Source organism: Dissoconium aciculare, assembly GCF_010015565.1.
Source record: "Dissoconium aciculare CBS 342.82 unplaced genomic scaffold K489scaffold_1, whole genome shotgun sequence".
In the NCBI taxonomy this organism is placed as follows: domain Eukaryota; kingdom Fungi; phylum Ascomycota; class Dothideomycetes; order Mycosphaerellales; family Dissoconiaceae; genus Dissoconium; species Dissoconium aciculare.
The window spans coordinates 189,938-205,825 of NW_022984951.1; the positions used below are offsets into that span (position 1 = coordinate 189,938).

Below are 15,888 nucleotides of genomic sequence, written 5' to 3' on the forward strand. Positions count from 1 at the left end.
CCGCCATGAGGAACGCTTAGATAATAATCCAAGGGAAGACGAGGCTCTGCAAGGGAAGAGAACCCAATTCGGGCGGTCCATCTCTGATAACAGTAACATTCCAGGCAGCTGTTCTTCATCTTTCGGGATTGCAACTCACCTTTTGCAGGGACGACAGCCAACTCTTTCACCATTGCCTTTTTATTCTTCTTTGCAGCCGGCGCTGTGGTGTCCGTGTTTGCATGCGTGGTTGTGTCTTGTGTCTTTCGCTTTGCCGGCATCTTCTTTCGGTTGTTGATCGTTGTCGAGTTACAACGTCGGACTCTGTCTGTGTGTAGGTATAAGACGCTGTTCGGTAGCAGACAATTCCAATTCGAAAGGTTTGTGAACAGCCGTGTTGATCGAATGAAGACACGTCTTTCGGGAATGATACACACAATCGTCAATACTGCCGTGCTCGGTACTTGGTGATCCGAACCACCGCAATGGACTCTGCAGGCGATTCTTCGTGACGTGACGTGAGGTCAGTCGGAATGGTGGAGTTGCTGTCTGGGCGCCCGGACTGAATCGTGACAGGAGCGAAGGTGGCAGAAGCAAGTTGGAAAGCGAGTGAGTGATGCGGTGGAGTTGACAGAACGGACATGCAGAAGTGAGGCAAGGGTGATGGTGTCGTCGTTTGTGTCGTTTGTTCGTGACTGAAGAACGGCGGAGACTTGGTCGTCTGGGAGTCCGTTTGCAAACACAACGCGACTTTGAAGAATATATATATATACACTATGCCTCAGGTATGTGTCGAGCACCTTCCCAAACATATCACGGGCATACTCTCTCCTGAACAGAATCACCTAGTGTCCACAGCCCGGGAGATGATATTGATGTGTCGAAGCACCTGAGCGTCTGTAGGTAGGTGTGCAAGTCATGCACCCTAGACAGCCGTAAGCCCCATGAAATGCAAAGCTGCCTACATTCTGAGATCGACGCCGACGTCCTAGGGTCGACAACATGCCGCATGCACTTGTCTCTGACATCTGACATGTGACATTGTTGACACCGGTGCGAACGGGACGGAGATACCAGCGAGTTGCGACCGACACATGCCATCTCACTGCTTCACCAACTCACGATTGTCACGCGTGTTCTTCTCCCTCTGCCAGCCGGTATCATACTGTATATAATAAGTAACAATCTATAACCATTTCTCGCCTGTCCATGCCTCCTACCACCGTCGCCACCCCTCTCGCCATCCTCGCCTCCTTTGATGGCAAGTCTAGTCGCCTTGCGGCATGCTCTCCACCGCGTCCGCCAACGCGCGGAAATTCTCCACCTGCAACTCCGCCGCCTTGACTCGCTCCTGTGCCCAATCCTGATGCAGCCGGCTGACGTGGTACTGCGAGCCCTGGAAGAAGAGCAGTTCGTCGCGCACGCACTCCTTGACGAAGACGCCGCGGGCGTGCTGGTCGACGATGGATTGTTTGTCCTGGTCATGATCAGCAAAACATTTCCCTCGCGATTCGGATGCGAGGAGGAGGAGGAGGGTGGAAGACTTACCGCGACAATCGCATTTTCCACCTTCTCCGCCTCACCGGGTTTCGCCGCATCGCCTTTTAGTTTGATCGTCTGCAGTTTCTGCTCGTTCTGCATGATCCGCTTCTCCAGCTGAGGAATATTGTCCTTGAGGCGATTCCAGCGATCGAAGAGGTCCCTCAGGCTGACGAGGCCATCGCGGACGATCTTCAGGTCCTCAAGCACGCCCTCGTCCCATCCGCGCGCCTCGTTGTCGAGCAGCGTCTGCGATGTCGCGAGGTGCTTGGCCACGCTCTGCAGGCCATCGTTGAGCATGGGGACGTCGTTGCGGTCGATGGCGTAGACGTCGGAGCTGGTCTCGGCGATGCTGAGGATGTTGGTGTTCAGACGACCGTACTCCACGGCCAGGCCTTCTTTGCGCTTGCAGACGCGTTCGACGAGGTTGCACAGGTGGATGTAGAGTTCGGCGCTGCGTCGGGTGCCGGCTTGCGCGGTGTCGAAGGTGCTGGTGAGGTCTTGAGGGAGACTGTCCTCGAGGTCGCGAGGGAGGGCTTTGCCGACGAATTCTTCCTGCACGCTGATGGTGGCTTGTTTGCGCCAGACGGAGAGCTCCTGTTCGGGGAAAGGGATTAGCGTGACGCACAATTTTGGTCCGGTCCATACCAAAACTTACGGTAGGCACGGTCAAGAACATCACGACCAACTGTTCCTCCCTCAGGATCGGATGTCGGACAAGCGCGTTCGTGAATCTCGCCAGGCCACGTCTTCTCTTCTCGATGAACAGCGCATCCGCCACGATGTGGTTACCATTGATCGCGACGCGTTTCGGCGGCAGCAGCGGTAATTGTCGGAATGGGTAGCGCTTGTGCAGGCACTCGAGCAACCAGACGAAATCGCTGTACCGTCGAATCACCTTGCTGTTGCGCCGCGCCGATGCCACCTCGTAGTTGCGGTGCTGGAACAGGAACAGCCCTTCCTTCTCTCCCAGGAGATTTACCGTGATGATCTCCTCCACACCCTTACCAGTAACGATGCGAGGCTGTGCTGGCCGTCGAGGCGTGCTGCCTGTTGCGTCGCCGTGATCTCCGAAGCCGCCTGAGGTGGTGATGGTGCTGCCGAAGTTCTCCGAATCGGCGCCAAAGGACGCCGAGGCACCCCAGCTAGTTCCTTCGGTGTGTCCTGCTGTTGGACCCGCTCCGTATCGACTGCTCGCGAGGTTCTCAGAAGATTCCGAAATGGTGTTAGTCGTGTAAGAGCTGGTGGTCCGACGATTTGAACCGTTCTCGCCATTGGGGTTCTCGACCGGGTGATTATGGTTCTTGTGCAATGCCGGACTACCCCAAGGATCGCTCTCCACCCCGAAACCCGCCCCGAAAGATGCCTTGCGCGGTTGCGGCTGGGCACGCTGCGTTTGCACCGGACTCGACGTCTGTGCTGGTGCTGCCGCAGCAGGTCGCGATCCAGAATGCTGTACAACTGATGCCAACTGCGGTACAGGTAGGCGTCTCCGGCGCTCGTCTACCGCATCCAATCCCAACTCTTCACCCTCCTGTGCCAGTCCGATGAGCGCGAGCAGCACGTTGAACTCGCCGCGTTCTAGCGCCGCGAGCTCCGTCGATGAAGAGCCGCTAACAATGCTCAAGATCTGATTCTGGTCAGCCGGGCTGATGCGGCTTTCGCGGAGGAGGAGACGGCAGTGCTGCGCGTCGACACGGCCAGTGCCCTGTGCGGCGCCATCGAAGGTGTCGATGTACAAGTCCGGCACGTCGGCATCGGCGAGGAGGGTTTTGACCAGGTTTCCGCGTCCGGCGCTCTTCTTGGGAGTGAACCCCCAGGGTGAATTGTTGTCGTTGTCATTGGTGTCGGCGGCGGCGGAGGAGGAGCTGTCTGCAAACATGGAAGAGGTGGAAGGTTTGGTGGGTTTACGGGCATTGTCGTCGTCGAAGAGGGATGCTTTCGGCCGCGAGCCCGCCGCATCGTCGTCGTCGCCGAAGAGCGACATTATGTTGTGGTTGTGATTGAGGTGCTGGTCGTGGTGATGATGATGGTGATGACGACGAATTGAGCTTGACCGTTGCAACTGGCGTTTATACCTCCGAAGCACTCCGATTAGTACTAGTGTAAGTACAGTTCAATGTAGTCACAATGACTCCAAATCACACGATGCAGAGGTTCCTAATATCAAAACGACATATGTGTTCGTGAAAAGTGTCAAAGAGGGTACACACAGCAGATTACGGTGTATTGAACAGGCTGACGATCGCGGTGCAGGAACTCGAGCGTGCTGCTGCAAGTCGGAAAGTAGGCGACACACTACTGTACCTAGTAGTCAGGCAAAACGTGGGCGACAGCTCCACCCCGACCGAACCTGGACTGACCGGCGCGGAGAGTGCACAAATAGCGACATCTTCCAGTCCAGCCCACCCACGACACACAGTCCGTCTGCCAATGCGCGCTTGCAACCACTTTCTGCCAACTTCAATGGGAACTGAAAACTCTATCGTCACCACCATGAAACGGCGTAAACATTCTTCCTCTGCAAGGAGAGTCAGATGAATATGCTTCTGAATGGGAGGAAGAAAATGGTTGAATCTTCGAAGTGTTGAATGTGATTTCCCTGCGGAAGGAGGATTCTGAATTGTATCTATGTGTATAGAACTCCGAAGAGATGAAACAGGAAGGAAGAAGCAAAGTCTCCGCGTGATATGTACGAGATGAGACGACGAGAAATGAGGGTATCTACCAAAAAAAAGAAAACCAAGGAGACATCCGAATGTCCGCCCAAATGCATGCAATGCCCAGGACCTGTCCACACATGCCCCAAAAGATGCCGCGATGCCCAATGCTCCGTCTATGCCCACCAACCGACTTTTGCGTCATATAAAAAAATGCGAGTTTCCAAGAGGAAAGCTCCCCTCCAAAACGCCAACGCTAAATGGAATCACCAAGCCAAGAAAATAAAAGAGAGAAAGGGTCCCTGCAAAATTTAGAGCCTTCAAGATCAAGAACCATCCGTAGGTGAGGACGTCCTGTTCCCAGCGCCCCTAGTCCCGCCAGTGGAAGTAGACAACCCAGTCGGCGACCTTCTCGGCGGCGCCGGGACATGGATCACACGACCGCTCCCGCCCACCGCAGGACTGATATCCTCTGCGCGGGGTGGACCGGTGAGATTGGAGGAGGGGCGCACATCGGCGAAGGAGACGGCCGATGTAGCGGAGAAGCGGGTCGTGGGGCGGGAGACTCCTGCGGCTGATGATGTGACAGGTTCTCCTGGTGTTGCTGTTGTTGTTGTTGTTGTCGTCGTGGTCGGTGCTACTGCTGGTAGTGCTGCGGAAAGGGCAGATATGGGTCGGACGACGTTGTCATCGGAGGGATGACGGGAGATTGCTCCAGAGTCATCGGCGGCTTCCTTCTCGCTTAGTATGGCAGCTTCGATCTGGCGGCCGAGGTGGCGAGTCGGAGCGGGCACGACAATGATGGGAAGCTCAGCTTCTTCCTTGCGATGACCGCGATGGTTTGGGCCACTACGGTTTTTGGGTTGAGCGTCAGAAGGAGAATCGGCCAAGGAGTTGAAGAAGGGCAGCCTGCTGCGGAGGGTTCGCATTGGACTCTCACGAGGCGGTGTGGCAGGTCGAGCTGTCTGCGCCGCGACCGCTTTGGCTTCTTGTACCTCCTTTGGTGGGGAGGTACGTTTTCGTTTGAAAGGGTTCGAGACGGCGTGCCATACGCCCTGTTCGAGGCTTTGAGTCCGTCGAAGCTCGTCGTCTTCTTCTGCAACGTCAGCGAGTTCCTTTTCTTGTAATGCCATTTCACGAGAGTTTCGTGTGGCGTTGGCGCGCGAGTTGCGACTGTGATCGACCCGTCGTCGGACTGGTTGAGGAACATCCGGAACGGTGTCATATTGCACGACATAGACGGTACTCGCTGCGCTGGTCGTGTCTGCTCTACTGACGGGAGTCGGCGCTTGCACGGGTGGCGTCACGCCTCTCCTCGTCATCGAGAATCGAACAGCGTCCCCGCGAGTGATGGCGGCGTTGGGGACCGCCGCTGGAGTCTGAGCAGATGTCGTAGGTTCCGAGCTGGAATATGCCCTACCCAACGGGAAATGCTGAGGCGCCTGGACAGGAGGTTTCGATCGGAAATGCTGAGCGACGCCACTCAGCCCGTGTTCCAGTCCCTTGGAGGCATGGCCGCCGTCGTCGCTGTCGTTGCCGGGACGCCTTCGACGACGACGACGATCACGTCCCCAGCCGCCGTGGTCATTGGGGTCCTCCAAATCGAGCATCTCATCGCCATCGAACACTTCCCGGCCGAGAATCCCATCCTTCTTCTCGTGCCGTTCCAACGCCTCGATCCGATCTACCCATTCCCAGACGATGACACTCGCGGCAGCAGCTCCCACCCATCTCACGTAATCTCCCCATCCCGCGACTTTCGAATTCGAAATGTCCGTCACGAAGAAAACAACCGGAGTGAGGATGGCCACGAGGGACAATAGCGCAATCAGGCAAATGCTGCGCATTTGTGGGTGATAGAATGCATATCGATACTTGGTGAGCGCGAAATAGATGACCCAAGCGGCGTAGAGTAAACCAACGGAAAGTTGAAAAAGATATGATAGTGCTGGCACGGCGTCGACGAAATGACGGCCCTTGGCTGTGGAGCCAATGTGAAACGCATTCAAGCAGGAGAAAAGTGAGTCGAATAAGATGAGCGCAAACCCGATCCATTTGATGAGGACTTTCTCCTTGTGTCGTGGAAACAGGCGGATCAGCGTCTGGACTTGAGCCAGCCACAGAAAGACATCCGAGATGAGGCGAGTGATTTTGATCTCCGTGGATCCCAGCACAGTTGAGCGGATCTCCGAAGCGTCCATATATCCGATGACGTATTGCTTGTATGCCACGGCAAAGGTATCCGAAACCGCGATGGTCAAGGAGATGGCCACGGCGAGCGCAGCGACCTTCTGTAGCCATGGTCGCGTCCCTGAGCCGGCGAAACTGGAAGGACCATTCGCGCCACCGATCATACCATGCCCACTGCCCAACGCCGCCGGAGCCACAGCCATTCCTCCGTATAAAGCCGTTCGCGGCGTCACGACCAGCATGATGACCAATATCCATGCAATCACCGTCGCCGCGGCTATGACAAAGGTCATGGGAATGGTCGAGGCGTAGAAGTCATCGCGAAGGTCGCTGTTGATCATCCGGCCCGGCGAGTTTCCCGAACATTGCGGCTCAAAGGTGACAGTGGTCGTTAATGTGATTGCCGAATCGCCGAATTGTATGATGCCGTTGGCAGGGAGAATGAAAGGTGTACAATGTGGTGGCGCGGTGGTGGTGGTATCGGTGCGCAGGTTCCAAAGCTGACGTGGGACGATTCCGGTCGCGACAGACGTCGGAGTCGGGATGCTTTGTAGAGTCGTGGCCCATATCGCTGTCGGCTGTGCTGCGACAGCAAGAGTGGTAGATATTATGTCCATGTTCTGCGATCCAAGATAGTTGCAGTACGGCCTCGGGGGCCTCTCAGTGCGCACGCGGGCGCTCGTGGGAGCGATGACAAAATCACGAAGGCATCTGATGCGGGTTCAAAGTAGACATGTGGGCGACGATGGCGTTGTTGTGGTGGTGGTTGTTGGAATGTATCAGACGAGGACCAGATTGAGGGAGAGCGACGTGGTGCTGAGAGTGTGAGACGGATGGAAGCGTTTGTTCAGCGGCGACGGTTCAATCATCCCAACTGTTCGACATGGAGACGGGTGTGGAAGTGCTGCTGGGTAGGGTAGGGTAGGGTAACAGGCGGTGGGTGTTGGGTGTTGGGGTGGTATTGAAGGTGTCCTCCACCCAAATCCACTCCACTCCACTTGCCCCAACTTCGAGTCCGGTCAGGGTCAATCACGTGGATTCGGGATGCACACTGCGTTCGGAGGTGATGGGCGGCGATTGGTCCCATCAATCCCATAAGGCTACAGCCTACATGCGACTATCCGTTTTATGGCACATTTCACCAAGCAAGTCCACTTCGGTCCATCCGTAACGTTGAGCATGCGATCATGATACCGCCATTTCATATCGATGCCGTACGCAGGGACGATTATCTTGCCGGGCGCGCAGATATCCGAAAACGACCGACTCGAAACTCTGTCGGGAGACGCATGACGAATTGACCGCTCACAGAGGATGGTCAAGGTTTGAGTCCAACGGTCTTGGGAGGGCCTGGTTCCCTGGCAATTCTCAGGCGAGAGACGGGAGAATCAAGGAGCGAAGGGAGTCTTGGAAGTTGCTTGTACCGATCCATCGCTTATCTCTAGGCACGGCGCAGAGAGTGGGGATGAATGGGAGAGCGAGAGGCTGGTGGGCCACTACAACGGGCGGACACACAGCGCATTTCCCTCTCATCAGGATTCATCTCATGCACTTGGTTTTCTTAGGTGCGTTCCATGGACAGTACAATTGCTCTTATCTTGAGATGAACGGAATCCGTCCTTTGCGATATTCAGGACGGACTTTTTGGATGAACTATCCTGCCTGACTATCCCTTCAGATCAAAAGCTTTTGCGCAAGTACAATAGCAGGACAAAATCGCCATGCAGCGTTTTTGCCGGTCGAATTGGAGTGGGCATCGCCGTTTAAGCGTGGAAGACTTCACCTCCAGTGACCACGTGATCATTCTCATGTTCCGTTCATCCACTACACCATGACTCGGTCGGTATACAGGCAGGTGATCCTTTACCGTCCAGTCGTCACCGATGCCCGGCCGATAATTGTCCGGAAGAGAGCTCAAGGCCCGAATGGCGAACAGCTTCAACAAGGTCCACCCAGGGCGGTCTCCTATGGGGAATTCAGACCTTAAAGTACAGCACCACTTGTATAGAAAGCCCCACTGAATCTCTTCGTACCTGACACGAGACTCCAGCTATGTGGTCGTCATCGTTCTCCTCATGGTATCTAGTTCGCAAGTGAACTTCACCTTACGGGAAAGATATATCCCGGTGCTTGTCTTGGCTGCAGCCAAACTCGATACATTTCTGGTCGGTTTCTTGAGCGATGTTAGGGTTATCATCCTGGAACAAGATTCAACGCGCTACCATCGTTCTTCAAGGCATTGTCGGATCGTAAAGGATGGCTCGACCACAGTGTGGAATTGGACTGGAGAAGACTCGTCCAATATAGCAGACCTCGATGGAAAGTCTGCACGATGTAAATTCTCTAGTGACGGGACAGCCGCAGCCAATGGAAGATTGATATTCAGGACCAGCCAGTCATCGGTCAGCTCAGGGTTCATGTGTATGCAACTCACCTGCATCGTTCATCCCGCACGTGCCTGAGGCGTGGGATCCGTCCACGGTTCGTCCGAATCGCTGACATCAGCGGGGTATCGCGTACATCGGGCGTCGATTTGACGACATGCATAGCAAGGGATTGGTGATGACCTAGGCAAGGGCATTGACCTCTCGAAGTTCTGGCATCGGAAACCACATCGACGACGAAGATACAAGATTGAGTTGATCATCCGAATCACTCTACAAGCTAGTATCGATCACAACACAGATCCATCGTCACAATTCGAATACGGCATTCCCGAGCTGAAGCCAAAGCAAGAACAAGAACAAGAACAAGAACAAGAATCGCGAGTCATACATTCCCGCTGTGCAGAAGAATTCTTCCCAGGACCAAGTGGATCACTCAAAGCATACCCACGCCACGATGTCCACAGAACCCAACCTCAAGACATTGCATCCCTGGCTTCAGGAGAATACCACTCCAGTAGGCTCCACAGGCGGGACTGTGAAGAGCTTCTCCCATGATCTCGGCGACAACGGACCCATCCTCTGCGCGGTCCACGGCTGGCCGCAGAGTTCGTATATGTATGTTCATTCCCCCTAGCGTTCCATGCTTCTCTGCAAGAGATGATGTCCATTCCAACCCCCCAAAAGATATGCCCCAATCTGTTGGACGGCCAACGCCATATCAAAAGCCAACGGCGAAAGAAGAAAAGTCTTCTGACCATCGCATTGGATATCCTCAGGTGGCGCCACGTCCTGCCCTCCCTCCGTCCCAGAATCTCCCTGTTCGTCCCCGAGATCCCGGGCTACGGCTTCTCCAGCCCGCCGGCCGCCTACGACAAACGCACCGTCGGCGCGCTCATCCTCTCCGCGCTACGGACGACCTTCGGGTCCAGCCGGCCGATAATCTGGTGCGGCCACGACCGCGGCGCGCGGATCGGCCACCGGCTCCTGGTCGACCATTCCAATCCCTCCTCCTCCTCACCAAAGGATCAAGACAACACCAACCACAACGAGATCCTGTCCGCGATCATCATCGACATCGTCCCCACCCTGCGCCAGTGGCAGTCCTTCTCGCACCCGGCCGCCAGCCGGGCCTATTTCCACTGGCCGTTCCTCGCGCTGCCGCACGCCGCGGACATGATCCTCGCCATGGGCGGGGCAAACTTCACGCGGATGAACCTGCGGAACGCGCTGGGCGAGAACCCCGCGGGGCGCGCGGGCTTCGAGGCGGACGGCGCGGTCGAGGTCTACTGCCGGCAGTTCGACGACCCCGAGTGCGTGCGGGGGGCCTGCGCGGATTACGCGGCGGCGGCGGGGGAGGACGTCGATCTGCAGATGCGGGACATGGAGCAGCCAGGAGGAGGAGGAGGGGGAGGGGGAGGGAGGAACGTCATCCGCGTGCCGACGATGGTGATCTACTCCGCGAGGAACCTGGGCAGGATGCACGATGTGCCCGGGGCGTGGGAGGGATGGATCGACGCGGGCGTGGAGGCGAGGTTCGTCGGCGTCGGGGACGGCCACGGGCATTATCTCCCCGAGGAGGCGTCGGATCTCGTGGCGGAGAGGATCCTGGAGTGGATCGAGCGGACGGCGGGGGGGAAGGGGGAGGGGAAGTAGCGGGGGAAGGAAAAACACGAAGAGCCCCTTTGGACCGGAGGCGGACGGCAGTGGACGTATCTATGGAAAAAGGATCTATTGGTATTTCGAGGGGATGTTTGTTGTCCGGTCTAGAAGAGGGTGTGGGTATCATCGCGCTATGTAAAAAAAGGAGATCTGAAAGGGGAGTTCGAGACCCTCCCTCTCCTCTCTTTGGGAAGAGGACGACGAGTCCAAGAAAAGAAATAACAAAGGTCGATGAAAACACAAGTGTCTCGTCCGAGATGGCGGGGGAAAAAGAAAACAAGGGACGATCGAAATCCCGAAAGATGGCTCCGAGGTCATGACACCTTGGACGTGTATCCCGTCGGACAGACCGCCTCGCCCCAGCCCACCGTCCACCTCACGCTGCCCATGATGACGAGCATCAAGCCCAACGATCCCAGCACGCTCACGAGCGCATAGGTGTACGCGTGCCTCCTGCGCAGGGCCCTGATCTCCGCCACGAAGGTGCTGACCGTGGTCAGGCTGCCGCAGAAGCCATCCATGACCCCCTGCAGGATCTGGCAGCCGATGCGTCCGCCGCCGGGCAGGCCCATGATGCCGACCCCGACGTGCTGGACGTCGTACGCCATCCCCTCGACCGCGGAGCCGAACATGTTGACCGCGAACGTGCCCAGCGGGAACGTGACGACGAGGGAGTTCAGCGTGCTGCTGGAGTAGTACCGCAGCAGGCAGCCCGCGGGCGCGAAGACGAGCGCGAAGAGGACCTCGCCGCGCCAGGCCTCGCTCGGGGGGAAGATGGCGAGGAGGACGGCGCCGAGCCAGCAGCCCCAGCCGAGGAAGACCATGAGGGGGTCGAGGGCTTTCCGGAGGAGGAGCGGTGGGAGGACGGGGAGGTGGCGCTCGAGGGACTGCGCGAGGTGGGCGCCGACGATGAGCCCGCCGAGGGAGAGGGCGAGGGTGGTGGAGACGACGGCGAGCACGGCTTCGACGGAGTAGCCGCCGTTGCGGTCGGCGGAGTACGTCGGCAGGGGCGCGGTGTCGAAGGGGTGGCTGTTGGGCGTGGGGAGGTCGTTGGACAGGGCGAGGAAGATGTCGCGGGCGAAGGCGGAGAAGGAGGTGAGGCAGCCGCAGAAGCCGACGGCCAGGCCGATGTAGAGCGGGGAGCGCTTCTTCTGCTTGGCGAGCTCGTCCTTGTCGTTGAGGTCTTCCCAGTTCTGCGGTTTCTCGGAGGAGAGGATCGTGCGGGAGACGTCGCGGAAGAGGTTGTGGTCCTCGAGGAGGAAGCCCATGATGAGACTTCCGCCGAAATTCGCCCACACGGCTGGCGTCACGATGGGGGTGCCAGGGTAGAAGGTGCTCCATTGGATCCCGAGCCGTAGTAATGTTCCCCAAATGGAGAAGAAGATGAGATATGAGACGGTGTAGAGAGTGTTGAGGAGTGGCGGTACCGGCGGCAGCTGTTTCGCTTTCCATTCTTCCTCGGACTGCGGTCGGAATGCGCCTGCTGGAGAACCCGCGCTCTTCGTCCGCGCGAGGTTCTCGCCTTTCGAATCGAGTCCGTCTATGACCCCCGAATACCCACCCGAGGACGGCACTGGCGGGAGCGCGGTCGTCTCCTTGAGGATCGGCGCGCGCGAAGCTATCGTCGTCGTTTGACTGTGTGACCGACCATGTTCGGGGTCTCTTTTGCTGAAATTGCGCGCGGGATAGCTCATGTGCGCCTGTTCGCGATAGGAAGGTTCGTGCTCGCTATGGGACGGGAGGGGTGATGGGAGAGCGGGAGCTTCCTCCAGCTGGCGAAACTCGTCGGCGACTTGGTATTGCTGTTGACTGCTGTATCGTTTCGATCTGACCTTGGAGGCGCGACTGGCCGAAGAGACTGGCCGTGATCGGTTGTTCATGGCGGCTTGCTGTTCGAGGGAAGCCATCTGACTGCTGGTGGAAGGCGGTCGCGGCGCAGCGCGGCTTATACGTTGATGGTCGAATGCGCTCTGGCGGCGACTGCCGACGGTACTGGCGGAGGGCGCACGCGGTCGCGTTTGGATAGGTTCCTCGGAGGCATCATGGTACGACTGTTCTTCGGGAGATTGGGTTGACCGTTCCCGGTCGGCCATGGCTGGTACGGTATATGCAGGTCTGCAGGAGGTGAAGATGTCCGGATTTGGGGATACGAGGACTCTCTTCGTGGACCGTTAAGTTGCCCGTTTATGGGTGAAGTGATGATCGCGGAGCCGTCGACATGTAGAGGGAGGAGAATGTCGGCCACGAAGATACGGTTTGTGCTGTTATTATAATCCAATGAATGACATGAAGCTGAAAGGAAAGACGATTGCTGGGTGAGACAAGGGTAGAGATCGCGCGATGAGGAAGATGGAGAACGAACAAACGGGGCTCGAAGCCTAGCCACGATCCATACTCGACGTCGATGAGGTGGAAGGTGAATCGTGTGCGTGCTGAAAGGGCAAAAGTGGTGAGGGAAGTAGAGTGAGTAAGACTCGGAGCATCCAGGCGAGCAGCTCTGTTTACCGTCTGTCCCTGGAAACGCCCATCCATTTCTGGATCCTGGTGTATCATCCAGGCGTAGGGGATCAAGAATGGATGAGAGGATGGAGGATTTACCGGGGCTGGCGCAAGTTGCAACGGTTTTTGGGGCCCACCACTAATTTCTTCCCGCCAATCACGAGGGAGATGCTCTGGACGTTAATCTCTTCTTCTCCAGGGCTGTCCGCAACCTCGGACGTTGCAGGTGGTCTACAGTATATCCGGCGTACTGTATACTGTGTGTATAGGATACATCGTCACTCGTTTCTCATTGAGATATCGTACAGTGGATCTGTACCATCGACGAGTCGGAATGCAGTATATGAGTTGAATGAACGATGCATATGCAGAAGACATTAAAACATCCTAGACCGTCCTGCAGAAATGGCAGCAGTCCTCGTATCCTTATTAATACTAGGTAGGTAAGTACCTAGGCAGGTAGGTAATAACTGTCGGAGGACGCGATTGCAACGCGTGGATATATGCAAGCCGAGCGTGTCTGTCTCGCATGGAAGAAGAAGAATAGATGGCCGTTGAATAGAGCCATCGGATCTGCATTCCCACGTAGATCTCCTACCGTACAGGAGGTATGTGTATATGTATATGCAGAGCTCGTGGATGGGATGCATGAATTGTGATGAGCATTATATTAGTGTTACACGTGCGATCTGCATTGAAGACGGAATATGGTTCGCGACTTCTCTGAGGCGCTCTCCTCGATTCCCTCTCCGACCGGGTTTATGGAACGGGACTGCTTGATGTACAGTTGATGTACAGTATGTGTCATGGCATACTGCGTGGATGCAGACTGTACATCGACCGTACATGACGATGTATGTAACAGCTCCACGGCCATGGAATTCCCCGTGTCCATCGTGGATGGGAACGCTCCCGTTCGACGTCCGCCTTGGAAGTTGCGTGTTCGCGGAATGACGATTCCCCTCCACCGACCGGGTTTGGGAATATTGCCCAGGTGTATTGGAAAAAAGCACCAAGGAACAAGGATGGCGGGGAAGAAGAACGGGCATCAAACGGACGATAACACGGTTGCCGCAGCCGGATCGTTCATCTTACCTCGCTGCATATATGTATATTGCACGATGGTCGTACCGCATGGTAATGATTGATGATTACCTAGGTAGGTACTGTAGATGTGCATCATCATGTGCAGCCAGTATGCCATTGGTGGTGAGGTGAGATGTAAATATCCTGGAGCATCGTCTGGTCTGGGATGGGACCTGGTTGGGCTCCGTTCGTGTGGGGTGATGAAACCCGCTACGGGTTACATACATTGGAGCGGGATCCATCAATTGATCCGAAACCAGGAGGGACAACAGGCGGAGGTTTGCCCGCAGGTCCCGCCGCCAAATCTGGAGGGCTGGCTGGCTGTACCACGTCACGCGCAATCCGGTTGCTATCTGCCCATACAGCAAGTCCAGTACTAGGTAGAAGCTCTTGTTATCGTACTGTATGCCTGACGCCCGACAGCTCTCCTTTCTCCTTACAGCGTGACACTTGCTGGCAGAACATCGGTGACTCTCGCTCTTATATTCTGATCTCCTTGACGAGATTCATAGTACATTGTTCATCTCATTCGTTGGAGGTTCACTTCACGATCTGACTTCGACTATCAAAGCACCACCCGGACTTTAGGCCCACATAACTCCGAAGTTCAACAACACGAGCATCTACACACGAGTGGCAGACCGCCAACACACACACACACACAAGTGCACACATAAGTGCAACCTCTCCTCCTCCTCCTCCCCCCTCGACAAAGAAAGGACACGAGTTTCGCATCCTCCGGGTTGCAGCTTCTCCTACAACGACGACCCACCTCCTCCGTCCACAGGTCATCATGGCGAGCTCAACCAGCTCCACCACGACCTTCCCTCCCTCGGTGCACATCTCCCAACATCCCTGCGTCCAAGCCAAACTCAGCCAGCTCCGATCCGCCTCGACCAACGCTCGCGAGACCAAGGCCCTGGTCCATGAGATCGCCACCATGGTGGGATGTGAGGCATTGGCGAAGGCCTTGACCGTGCAGGCGGGAGAGACGGTAAGCGGTTCGATTCCTTTCTCTTGGACACGATGTGAATTGGAGGAGTTTTCTCAATTCTGACTCAAATCCCCCCCTTTCCACCTCACAGGACCACTCCCCACTCGGCTACCCCTACCAAACAGCCACCATCACCCCTCAGAACATCCGCCTCGTCCCCATCCTCCGCTCCGGCCTCAGCATGATCGACGCCGTGCAATCCCTCCTCCCCGTCGCCGTGCCCGTGCACCACCTCGGCCTCTACCGGGAGAAGACCACGCTCCAACCCGTCGAATACTACAACAACCTCCCCTACCACAAATCCTCCCCCTCCTCCGCCTCCGGATCCCAACCATCGTCGTCCGCGGATCTCGCCATCATTCTCGACCCCATCATCGCGACCGGGAGCACCCTGGGCGCGGCCATCGAGACCCTGCGCGAGGCCGGGGCGAAGCGGATCCTGGCCATCGCCGTCCTGGCGAGCGAGACGGGCCTGGGCAAAGTCGCGGAGATCTGGCCCGAGGGCGTCACCATCTGGGTGGGGGGCGTGGACCGCGAGACGGACGGCAAGGGCATGATCAAGCCGGGACTGGGCGACGTGGGCGATCGGCTGTTCTTGACCGTGGGGAAGTAGGAGCGATGGGACCGGAGAAGGTGGAATTTGTTTTTGAGAATCAAGGGAGAGGGCCGGGTGGAAGCTGAGTGGGTAGGATAGGAGCGGACAGGATAATGAGAAACGGATTTCCGATCGACGATCGAAGAGATGTATCAGTGACGATGAGAATCATGAACAATACCAACCAATGAATTTCATGTCATTCTCGGGAACGCGCGAGGTTGAAAATGTCAAGGAAGAGACGACAGGATTGACGCTGAAATCCCACCCACCACAAAAAAGATGCCGACCATTGTTCGA

At 56.6% G+C, this 15,888-nt stretch overlaps 5 protein-coding genes across 5 annotated transcripts; 2 read left to right on the plus strand and 3 right to left on the minus strand.

Annotated features, from left to right (window-relative positions):
* Window positions 1–867: 867 nt before the first annotated feature.
* K489DRAFT_375006 (uncharacterized protein) lies at window positions 868–3,757 on the minus strand. Its single transcript, XM_033603586.1, has 3 exons — window positions 2,177–3,757; window positions 1,528–2,115; window positions 868–1,456 (listed from the first exon to the last, which is right to left on the minus strand). The coding sequence occupies exons 1-3, from the start codon at window positions 3,503–3,505 to the stop codon at window positions 1,247–1,249; spliced, it is 2,127 nt and encodes a 708-aa protein (XP_033463960.1). The 5' UTR covers window positions 3,506–3,757; the 3' UTR covers window positions 868–1,246.
* A 346-nt stretch (window positions 3,758–4,103) lies between these two features.
* On the minus strand, window positions 4,104–7,303 carry K489DRAFT_375008 (PalH-domain-containing protein). The gene has a single exon (XM_033603587.1). It carries the CDS (start codon window positions 6,983–6,985, stop codon window positions 4,505–4,507), a length of 2,481 nt encoding a protein of 826 aa, XP_033463961.1. The 5' UTR covers window positions 6,986–7,303; the 3' UTR covers window positions 4,104–4,504.
* A 1,717-nt stretch (window positions 7,304–9,020) lies between these two features.
* On the plus strand, window positions 9,021–10,568 carry K489DRAFT_1446 (alpha/beta-hydrolase). The gene is made up of 2 exons (XM_033599165.1): window positions 9,021–9,370; window positions 9,532–10,568. Exons 1-2 carry the CDS (start codon window positions 9,210–9,212, stop codon window positions 10,406–10,408), a joined length of 1,038 nt encoding a protein of 345 aa, XP_033463962.1. The 5' UTR covers window positions 9,021–9,209; the 3' UTR covers window positions 10,409–10,568.
* A 190-nt stretch (window positions 10,569–10,758) lies between these two features.
* K489DRAFT_289261 (uncharacterized protein) lies at window positions 10,759–11,820 on the minus strand (the record flags this gene model as incomplete). Its single annotated transcript, XM_033600145.1, has 1 exon — window positions 10,759–11,820. A coding segment is annotated over one exon (1,062 nt), but the record flags the coding sequence as incomplete, so codon positions are not given.
* A 2,626-nt stretch (window positions 11,821–14,446) lies between these two features.
* K489DRAFT_329149 (putative uracil phosphoribosyltransferase urg2) lies at window positions 14,447–15,606 on the plus strand (the record flags this gene model as incomplete). Its single annotated transcript, XM_033602105.1, has 2 exons — window positions 14,447–14,993; window positions 15,085–15,606. The coding sequence occupies exons 1-2, from the start codon at window positions 14,793–14,795 to the stop codon at window positions 15,604–15,606; spliced, it is 723 nt and encodes a 240-aa protein (XP_033463964.1). The 5' UTR covers window positions 14,447–14,792.
* Between the last annotated feature and the right edge of the window lie 282 nt (window positions 15,607–15,888).

What these genes read in the sequence shown, in the direction of transcription:
- K489DRAFT_1446 (XM_033599165.1), top strand. Translation starts at nt 9,210, where the DNA reads ATGTCCACAGAACCCAACCTCAAGACATTGCATCCCTGGCTTCAGGAG. An exon ending in TGGCCGCAGAGTTCGTATAT is followed by an intron (nt 9,371 to 9,531) that starts GTATGTTCATTC and finishes GGATATCCTCAG; the next exon opens with GTGGCGCCACGTCCTGCCCT.
- K489DRAFT_375008 (XM_033603587.1), bottom strand. Translation starts at nt 6,985, where the DNA reads ATGGACATAATATCTACCACTCTTGCTGTCGCAGCACAGCCGACAGCG.
- K489DRAFT_375006 (XM_033603586.1), bottom strand. Translation starts at nt 3,505, where the DNA reads ATGTCGCTCTTCGGCGACGACGACGATGCGGCGGGCTCGCGGCCGAAA. An exon ending in TGTTCTTGACCGTGCCTACC is followed by an intron (nt 2,116 to 2,176) that starts GTAAGTTTTGGT and finishes TTCCCCGAACAG; the next exon opens with GAGCTCTCCGTCTGGCGCAA. An exon ending in TGGAAAATGCGATTGTCGCG is followed by an intron (nt 1,457 to 1,527) that starts GTAAGTCTTCCA and finishes GATCATGACCAG; the next exon opens with GACAAACAATCCATCGTCGA.